This window comes from Nycticebus coucang, chromosome 21 (assembly GCF_027406575.1).
Source record: "Nycticebus coucang isolate mNycCou1 chromosome 21, mNycCou1.pri, whole genome shotgun sequence".
NCBI lineage: Eukaryota > Metazoa > Chordata > Mammalia > Primates > Lorisidae > Nycticebus > Nycticebus coucang.
Genome location: NC_069800.1, coordinates 38,203,536 through 38,214,276, shown reverse-complemented (window position 1 = coordinate 38,214,276; position 10,741 = coordinate 38,203,536). Strand labels below are relative to the sequence as shown.

General features: G+C 38.6%; 1 protein-coding gene across 1 annotated transcript; it reads left to right on the top strand.

Annotated features, from left to right (window-relative positions):
- Positions 1–3,484: 3,484 nt before the first annotated feature.
- On the top strand, positions 3,485–7,440 carry DEFB127 (defensin beta 127). The gene is made up of 3 exons (XM_053573744.1): positions 3,485–3,533; positions 5,241–5,449; positions 7,348–7,440. The coding sequence occupies exons 1-3, from the start codon at positions 3,485–3,487 to the stop codon at positions 7,438–7,440; spliced, it is 351 nt and encodes a 116-aa protein (XP_053429719.1).
- The last annotated feature ends 3,301 nt before the right edge of the window (positions 7,441–10,741 follow it).

Below are 10,741 nucleotides of genomic sequence, written 5' to 3'. Positions count from 1 at the left end.
AGAACAAGTGATCCCATTTCAGGGTGGGCAAAAGACTTGAGAAGAAACTTCTCTAAAGAAGACAGGAGCATGGCCTACAGACACATGAAAAAATGCTCATCATCCTTAATCATCAGAGAAATGCAAATCAAAACTACTTTGAGATATCACCTAACTCCAGTAAGAATAGCCCACATAATAAAACCCCCAAACCAGAGATGTTGGCGTGGATGTGGAGAAAAGAGCACACTTCTACACTGCTGGCAGGAATGCACACTAATTCATTCCTTTTGGAAGGATGTTTGGAGAATACTTAGAGACCTAAAAATAGACATGCCATTCGATACTATAATTCCTTTACTAGGTATATACCCAGAAGACCAAAAATCACAATATAACAAAGACATCTGTACCAGAATGTTTATTGCAGCCCAATTCATAATTGCTAAGTCATGGAAGAAGCCCAGGTGCCCATGGACCCACGAATGGATTAACAAATTGTGGTACGTGTATACCATGGAATATTATGCAGCCTTAAAGAAAAATGGAGACTTTACCTCTTTTATGTTTACATGGATGGAGCTGGAACATATTCTTAGCAAAGTATCTCAATAATGGAAGAAAAAGTATCCAATGTACTCAGCCCTACTATGAAGCTAATTTATAGCTTTCATATGAAGGCTATAACCCAACTACAGCACAAGAATATGGGGAAAAGGGCAAAGGGACGGGGGGGGGAGGTTGTGCTGGAAGGAGGGTAATTGGTGGGGTCATACCTATGGTGCATCTTAGAATGGGTACAGGGAAAACTTACTAAATGCAGAATACAAATGTCTACATACAATAAGAAAATGCCATGAAGGCTATATTAAACAGTTTGATGAAAATATTTCAGGTTGTATATGAAACCAGCACATTGTACCCCTTGATTGCACTAATGTACACAGCTATGATTTAATTTAAAAAAGTTAAAATTTATGATTAATTTTTCTCTAAAAAAAAAAAGAAAGAGAAATACAATGATCCAAGAATAATCTAGGGAAACATCTCCCTCTTGTGGAGACATTATACTTAGTGAACGATACCTTAGAGTTACTCAAGGTTCTCAGTTACAAGATTCTCACTTGAACATATACGCATTTAAATAATAATGGAATAAATAAAATAATAAAGGCAAAGGAATTTTAAATATGTTAAAGGTAATTAAAAAAATCTAAATAATATTCTCAAAGACAAAGTACATCTGATAAAAAGAAAAAATACTGTAAAACTTTCATTGTTGAACCCCTCTCTACATTGACCACCTCAAGTTGACCTAATTTTCACAGCTCAGACATGCACCACATGTATGTATTAGAATGGTAGGCCTAGTGCCTTATATTGGCCACTTCTGTATGTTGACTGGTTTGTTACTGTCTCCTGAATGGTCAACTTACAGAGCTTCTACTGTTTTATGCATTTTTTAAAAATTGTGGTAAAATACATATAACATAAAATCAGCCACTTTAGCCACATTTCCCTTTTATTTTTAATTGACACATATAATTATACATATATGTGGATACAGAGTGATATTTTGATACACAGCATGCAACGATCAAATCAGGATAAATAGCACATCCTCAAACATTTATAATTTCTTTGGGTTGGGAACATTCAAAATCCTTTCTCCCAGCCTTTTAAAAACATACAACGAATAGAGCTGCTGTAAACATTTGAGGGCAAATGGTAAAATAATTTTTTTTCTTCTGAGTAGATACTTAGTAATGGCATTGTGGGATCAAATGGAAGGTCTACTTTTAGCTCATTGAGGAGTCTCCATGGTTCTTTCTAAAAAGGCTGTATTAATTTGCAATCCCACCAACGGTGTAGAAGTGTTCCCTTCTCTCCACACCCTTGCCAACAAACCCAAGCACCCATCAACCCATGAGTGGATTAACAAACTGTGGAATATGTATACTGTGGAATACTCTTCAGCCATAAACAATATGGAGTTGTTACATCTTTTGTACTGACCTGGGTGGAGCTGAAGAACATTCTCCTTAGTAAAGAATCTCAAAAATGGAAAAACAAGCATCCCATGTACTCAATACTGATATGAAACTAGTAGATGAACAACTATAGGCCCACATGAGAAGAAAAACACAATTAAATTCAAGAAGGGGTAGGTGAGGAAGGGGCTGAGTAAGCTCCTCCTAACAAGTACAATGTAGGAATATATGGCAACCTTCTGGGTGAAGAACTCAAATACAAAGGCAAACAAGGTAACCTAATCATATGTACCCTCAAATTCATCTGAAATAATAAAAAATATACACATACAGTGAATTCTAGTTAATTGTATTCACACTACAGTGCTGCAACACCAGAGCTCATTCCTCCTATCAAGCTGTAACTTTCTATCCATTAACTAGTCTCTCCCCATTCTCTCCTCCCCCAAACCTTTCCCAGCCTCTACTATCCACAATTCTACTCTCTACTTCCATAAGATCAATCTTTTTCTAGCTCCCACATATGAGTGAGAACGTCTATTAATTACCTTTTGTACCTGATGTCTTTACTTAACATAATGTCCTGTAGGCTAACTGTATTGCCACAAATCGTAGAATTTTATTCTTTTTATGGCTGAATAGTATTCCATTGTGTATACATACCATATTTTCTTTATCCTTTCACCTGTCAATGGTCACTTGGGATGATTCCATATTTAGCTATTATGAATAGTGCTGCAATAAACATGGAAATGTACAAGGTTGAACAATTAAGTTCTCAAACTCATCCTAGATAAAGTGCTACATACCTCATTGTGGAATATCACCACAGTCACCAGATGGCCAAGGGAAGTGCTTCTAAGGTGACTGTGGTGATGATATTTCGCAGTGAGGTATGTAGCACTTTTTCTAGGATGACTTCATGAACTTAATTGTCAGATCCTGTATGATGACAGTTCTAATGGCCATTCCAGTAAAAGAGTTTCAAAATTTCTTTGAAGGATGCACTGGGAGCTGGCCTTCTTGGCACCTTTGTCAAAAATCAGGTGACCTTGGATTAGACCCAACTACATCATAACATTCTTTCTAAACATGGAAGATTCTTACTATGGATTCTTCTTGTTGGCTTTTGGGGTTTATTTCTTGGTTTATATTTCCTTATTCATTCTTATACGTAGGTACATGCCTACTTGGTCTAGCTGGGCAGACATCCAAAGTAGGAAAAGCATAGATTCTTCCCACTAGTGGTCTACAGCCTACAGAATGGCATCAGGTGTGATGGGATGGAACACGCCGTGTCTCTGAATTCCGTGTGGGGGTAAAGTGGATGACCTTAAATTTCCCGAGTCTGCCCACATGATGAAAAACCCACACGAGAATTTGGGGGGTACACTTCATATCATACCGTCTGTACTGGTTCAGTGCAGAAGAATCCAAGTTTCCGAGGAAGGTGACTCAGTGTGCAGCTTACTGGAACAACAGCTTTGGCTGCACCTCCTCTGTGAAGTATGGTGATGGGACTCTTCTTGACCATAGGAATTCTGCTGTTCCAGAAACCCACAGGTAACTTTTCAGGGACTCTGTTAAGTCAATAATGCGATTAAACATTTTCAGTAGCCCTGGGGAATTGCATAATCCACAGTAGGGTGGTACAGGGCCCTCAAGGATGGCTAATGTCTATCCAACATCATCAGAAATTTCCTTTCCAGTTGGGCATAGTGGCACACGCCTGTAAGGTCTCAGTTACTTGGGAGGCTGAAGCAAGAGGATCATTGAAGCCCAAGAATTTGAGATTGCTGTTAGCTATGATGCCTTGGCACTCTACCTTGGGTGACAGAGTGAGACTGTCTCAAAAAAGAAAGAAAGAAAGAAATTTCCTTTTTCATAGCCTTATACTGTAGTACCATCCTTAAAAAGAAATATTCACAGAGCTGAAAAGAAGTCATAAAATGTCTTCTGGGAAGGATTTGTTATAGAAAAGGACGAGGCCAGTATCTAGGGTGCTACCCTCATTTCTTTGGATACAGTTTTTACTTTGACACTCAGCCATATTTTCTCCCATTGAAATATATATTTTAGCCTATTGTGCTACAGCATGTGAATAGTGAAAGAAGTAAATTTTGGGGTTAGGTTTAAGAAATATACCTTCCATAGCTACTAGCTTGTCAAATTGGAGTAAGTAGTAAAGACTATGAGCCACAGTTTCCTCGTCTGTGGCAATAAAGACACTTGGCTCACAGAAGTTTTAATAAGTGATATGACATATGTGAAGCACTTGGCATAGCACTAGGCACACAGTAAGAACTTGAAAATTAGTTTCTTTCCTCTTTCATTTCTTGTATTTGTACCTTATTATAGGAGTAGAAATGATCTAGCCCTGGCCTCCAAAATTCCTAAGACTCAAAGAAGTTCTAGAACCAGAGGTTAAAAGCATCATCTTGGTTTTCAGTCTTCATCCTCTGGGGTCTAGTCCAGGGTTCAGTACAAATCCAGAAGCCAAAATTTTAGCCTCTCTATTTAGATCATCCAAAGTATTTAAGATCACTAAAACAAAAAATGTATATATCAAGGTTAGCAAAGTCTGGGACTGAAGACTGGAGGAATTCCTGCTTCTGGGGATGGAGGGAGAATGAGAAGTCACAGAGGGATAAAACAAGTCCAAGAATTAAAGGACATCCAGATTGTTGCAACGACGTCCAAGCCAAAGGAAGATACACGTTGGCAGAAGCGTACAAGGCTGAGAATAAATAAGGAAGGAAGATTAGTGAGGGGAGAAAAATACCTGACTGGATAACAGCAAAGTCATTCTTGACCTCAGTAGTAGGAATGAATCCAAGAGAATAGTTTGACTCAGACATAAATACATAGTAACAACATGCTGTCCTGTAGGCATCAGAGGTGTGGCATTAGTAAGGAGGGAGTCCCCTAGGAGCATTCAAGATGGAGGCAGATGTGCCGAGGTTCCCATGTGGAACGTAGTTCATATCCAACAATCAAGGATTCAGCTCTTTTATTTTCTCTGACAAGACCTTACGTTTGAGGGAGTCTATCAGACGTTGAAAGGAGGCCCGAAATCTCACAGGATCTAAATATGAGTGGATCCAGTTAAACATGAACCCTAAGGTTCACCTTGCTTTGGCACATTAGGAGCATATGCCTTGTGGACTCCCCTGCCTCTAATCCCCACAAGCCTCCTCTGCCTTTCCCCATAACCAAAGCTGCCTTCAGTCTCAATTCTGACCTTACCCTATTGCTCTTTTCTGTGCACAGTAACTGAACAACTTAAGAAGTGTTGGGATAACCATGTACAAGGACATTGCAGGAAAATCTGCAAAATCGCTGAAATACGTGCGGTATTATGTCCAAATGGGAGATTTTGTTGCCTCAGTATCAAGGAGGTGATAGCGCGTAGAAGAATTACGCAGCCACCTCGTCCAAAACGACCAGAAATTGCACTGACTCTTCCTCAGGATGAAGATGTAATAAGAGACACTTCCCCAACCCCCAAGACACATACATATTTTGCATAAATCAAATATAATTTTCTGTTCATTTATCTCTCAACCTATTCTAATAAACAAAGGTGACAAGATCTACATCTTTTTCCTTCTGGTTTCTTGATTCCCCAGAAAGAACTTTGAGTAGATTCTAATAAAACTCGGTTTTCTGAGTCATTTGATCTTTAACCAGAGAATGAATACTCACTATATACCAGGTAATGAATTGATAAGAACCACTCAGAGCCTGTCCTTGAAAAGGGTCCTTAACCAGTGTACTAAAAAGATAAATAAATAAAATTTTAAGAAAACAGGGAAGACTAGAATATAAAACCCAGGAAAATCGATGTGTAATTTAGGAGAGGGGAAAATGAAGCAAGTATCCAGGGGAAGTTCAGGAGTGAGTTTAAGATAAAAGCAGCACCTTGTTCTTCTGGCTAGATACCAAGTAATGGAATTGTGGAATCAAATGGAAGATTAATTTTTAGTTCTTTAAGAATTCTCCGTACTTCTTTCCATATAGGTTGTATTAGTTTAAGTGTTCCCTTCTCTCCATGTCCAACAAAGGGAGAAGGGAGAGGAGGGAGAAGGGAGGGAGGAGAGGGAGGGCGATTGGCGGGATCTCACCCAATGTGCCCAAGGTGAGGGTGTTCAGCACTGCCCCACCCCAAGCCCCTGTGAAGGGCTCTACCTTGGAATTGAACTTTATCTTAGAATTGCAAATAATGTAACCTAAAAATGTATACACCCATACTAATTTGAAATTAAAAAAAAAAAAAGCAGTGCCTAGTAAAATACACAGGATTCCAAAACACCTGAGTGTTAGTGGAGATGGCAGTGTGAGTAAACAGAACGGCACCAACTAAGAGAAGGAAGTTGGGAAAGAGAGAACATTTCAGGAGATTAGACAGGCACGTTGTTTGGATGAAGAACAGAGCACCCAAAGTTGACCCATGGAGAAGTCTGATTTCCTAAGCTTCTGCATACCAGCAGTGAACTGGGAAGTTAGATATAAATAGGGTTCTGCCATCGCAGAGCTCACTGTGTGATGTGGAGGAAACCCTAAATCCATAACTCCAAGGCAGAACTGTTTAGGCTTTTGTTGTTGCCCTTTGTTGTTGTTGCGGTGTGTTCATCCCTTCTGTGAGTGGAGTGAAGGAGAAATGTAAAGGACCTAGGAATTGCTCTGAATTGCAGTACTGTATCCGATTTTATTGTTGTCTTGATGTGCAAGACAGCGCAAGAATAATCCAGGTATACACTCAGCCTAATTCTTAAAGATGTACCCTCTGAATATGATCGACATGGAAAATTTCTTCTCTAACTACATTTCGCACTCATTTTCCAGTTTTGTTTTCTATATCGCTTCGTAAGAACAATTACAGGCATTTGAAAGACTGGACTTATTCACTGTAACATCCACCACTAATTTGTGGCATGTGTTCTCTTAATTATCCTCTTCTCTCCCGTTCTAGGGTTCAGGGATAAAACCCATTCTCACTGGGGTTAGGTGATATCACACTGTGGTTTTGATTTCATCTTACGTTACCATCCATCATGGCTAAATACATTATTGTTAACTAAACTCCAGACTTACTGTGGATTTACTGGTTTTTACTTAATGTTCTTTTAAAAAAATTTTGAATTGATATGATAGCACAAATGTTTAGGTTACATTATTATTATTATTATTTGCAGTTTTTGGCCGGGGCTGGGTTTGAACCCCACACCTCCGGCATAGGGCTGGCACCCTACTCCTTTGAGCCACAGACGCCGCCCTAGGTTACATTATTTTTATTTCTAAGGTAAAGTTCAAGTTGTAGTTGAGCCCTTCACCTAGGGGGTCTGCTGTATACCCTTTTGTGCACTTTCTGTTCCAGGAGCCCATCCACAATATCATGGTTACCTTTAATCGTCACATCTCTTTAGCCTCTCTGGTCTTTGACAATTTCTCAGAATTTCCTCGTTTTTGATAAATTTGACAGTTTTGAGGAATAGTAGTCAAATATTTTTCAGAATGTCACTTAATTTGAGTTTTTCCTGATGTTTTTCTGGTTGTTAGTTATAGGCTTTACAATTAACCTAATATGAGCTTTTCTTGATGTTTTTCTGGTTGTCAGTTATAGGTTTGGGGAAGAAAAACAACAGGGGTGTCACATCACATCACATGTTCATTATCAAAAATTATCAAAAAGATAATTTTTCCATAAAATTGGAAACGTGATTGTATCAGGTTTGTCCATGTAAGGTTACCTTTTCATATCTTTCCATGTACATCTCTCTGGAAGCAAGTCACTAAGCATAGCCCACGGGCCAGTAAGACAGAGGTTAAGCTTGACCTCCTCGAGAAGGGAATATCTATTAAAAAAATTTTAAAAAGAGAATACCAATATAAACTACTGGCACTGATACCAAAACCAAACAAAAATACAAAGTAAAAAAAAGGAAATTCATTAGTTAAAAAAAATTCCTATTGGGTACAGGCAATTGCACTCATGTATACAGCTATGATTTAACAATAAAAAAAAAATTCCTAATGAATAGAGACACAAAAATCAACAAAATACTAGCAAACGGAATCTAAGGGCACATCAGAAAGATAATGCACCATCTTCAAGTGGTATTTATACCAGGAATGCACAAATGTTTCAACATATGCAAATCAATAAACACGGAATATCACATCAACAGCATGAAGAGCAAAAACCATATAATTGTCTCAGTAGATGCAGAAAAAATACCTGATAAAATTTGACATCCCTTCACAATAAAATCTCTCAACAAACTAGACATAGAAGGAACATACCTCACAATAATAAAGGCCATGCATGACAAACCCACAGCTATCATTATGCCAAATGGGGAAAAATTGAAAGCCTTTCCTCTAAGAACTGGAACAAGACAAAGATGCCCATTTTCATCTATCCTGCCAGACTGATCAGGCAAGAGAAGGAAATAAAAGGCGTTCGAATTGGAAAAAAGTCAATTTATCCCTGTTCACTGGTGATATGATCTTATACCTAGAAAACCCTCAAGACTCCACAAAAAAAAAAAAAACACCTCTTGATAAATGAATTCAGTTAAGTTGCAGGACACAAGCCCAACATACCAAAGTCAGTAAGCTGAGGAGGATGGAGAAAAGTGGGTTAAAGTGTACGAGCATACAGTTAAACAAAAGGAATAAATTCAGTTTGATAGTGGACCAGGGTGACTATACTTAATAAAATAAAAATACAATATCCTCACATGATGAATGCCTTAAATACCTTGACTCAATCACTATGCATGCCATACATGTACCAAAATTTCACATATACCCCATGCATTTGCACAAATTTAAAAAAATTCTAATTAGGTTTTGGGGAATACTCTCTAATAAATCTAAGAAAAATAAAGTGCGAATAATACTGCCTGCACCAAAAGAGGGTTCATGATGAAAATATAGGATTTCAATGTGATTCTGTACATAAAAATGAAGTGAATAAATAAACATGCGGCTGGGTGCAGTGGCTCACGCCTGCGATCCTAGCACTCTGGTATGCCAAGACAAGGGGACTACTCGAGGCTAGGAGTGCAAGATCAGCCTAAGAAAGAATACTCTACTAGAAATAGAAAAACTACCTGGGCATTATGGTAAGCACCTGTAGTCCCAGCTACTCAGGAAGCTGAGGCCAGAGGATCGCGTGAGCCCAAGAGTTTGAGGTTGCTGTGAGCTATGATATCACATCACTCTACCTGGGGTGACAGAGTGAGACTCTGTCTCAAAAAAAAAAAAAACAACCCACATCTAATGATACTGACCACACCCAATTCTTTGAGTACGGAGAGGATACAGCTAACAAGGAAAAAGTCAAAGCAAAGATTAGACCCAATGAGTCAAAGTAGAATTCAAGACTTATTTTATCTGTTCAGTTGATCATACCCATCTCCCCCAACCAGGAGACATTTCCCTGATTTATGTGACACTAAGCCAGAACAGAGTCTCAGATCTAATTTAACAGTAGACTCATAGACTGGAGAACACACACAGATTAAGGACAGTGGGCCCGACCCATCTTCACTGTTACAGTGACAGAATGACCCTTCTTTAAAAAGCCCCTGGTGACATTGTGATCAAGATGAAACAGGAGAGGTGCTAAACCCTCTCAGAATTGGGTAGAAAACGCTATCCATTAGTTTCCACAGTGCTGAAATCATCAATAAAAACATTAGAAATTCTGCGAAGTCCTATCATTGTTTCCTATACTTCTCCAGAATTTCCAAAAGCCACAATTACTCTGGAAACTTGAACATATCTATGTAAATAGTTCTGTCTCTCTCTCCCCATGAAACAAGATGGTGAGCTGCTCATGAAGTAATGAGCCCTTTCTTTGTCCTATGTGAGTTCCAACAAAATAACTTTGTTGGAAATGTTAATTCCAACAAAGTTATTTATGACTAACGCTTTAAATCAAACAGTATCAATGGATGTCACTACAAAAGTTTCTGTTCTTCTCATGTGGCAAGCTTTTCCTGCCCTCATGACTTACTGCAACTTTATCTAGCTCAGAAGGAGCTATGTCTTTTTCAATATGGCTTTACATTTCATACTACTAAAACAAACAGAACATGCCATGCTTTCAAAGATGCTAAGAGTAACATTTGTCTGAAAACTCTATCAACTAGTCATTCAAATGGCTACTTTAAAAGGAGTAAGGAGCATGCACATTAACTGAGTTGCAAATACTGGAGTTACCACTAGCTGCCCATCAGATCTGCCCCAATAAATGTCATGAAAATGTTCAAATATCTTTCATCCCTCTAATGAATTATTACTTATTAGCAAAATAGCTCTATATTCATTAGCACAGGCACATGTGTATGTGCATGCCTGCACACGCAAACACTTACACACACACACAGAGCTGGGGCATTCAGATCCGTTTAGAGATAAAAATTTCATTTTTTTAAAAAAGGAGAAACACCCAAAATCTTAAAATTCTATGAACTGTTGTCTGCCATGACAAGGGCTCACCCTCACCTCTACCAAGGTTTTTACTTCAACTCTCTATGCCCCGTGCTAGTCGTGTAATAACGGGATCATGGCAACCATTCATTCATGTTTGAAGTGTTCTACAAAAAGAGTGACATCAATAAGGAAACACAGGGAACAGCATAGGACTTTATTAGGTGTGGAATCAAGTTCACAGAAGGAAGCAGATAAACCTCTTGGGGCAGCCTGCTGGATTAGGCGGCACTTCCGATTTAGAAAGACCAGTGAGACGTCGGCTTGCC

Excerpts from the sequence above, each read along its gene's own strand:
- DEFB127 (XM_053573744.1), top strand. The coding sequence starts at position 3,485 with ATGGGACTCTTCTTGACCATAGGAATTCTGCTGTTCCAGAAACCCACA. Across the intron at positions 3,534-5,240 it reads GCTGTTCCAGAAACCCACAG|TAACTGAACAACTTAAGAAG; the intron begins GTAACTTTTCAG and ends TTCTGTGCACAG. Across the intron at positions 5,450-7,347 it reads CTCTTCCTCAGGATGAAGAT|GAGCCCATCCACAATATCAT; the intron begins GTAATAAGAGAC and ends TTTCTGTTCCAG.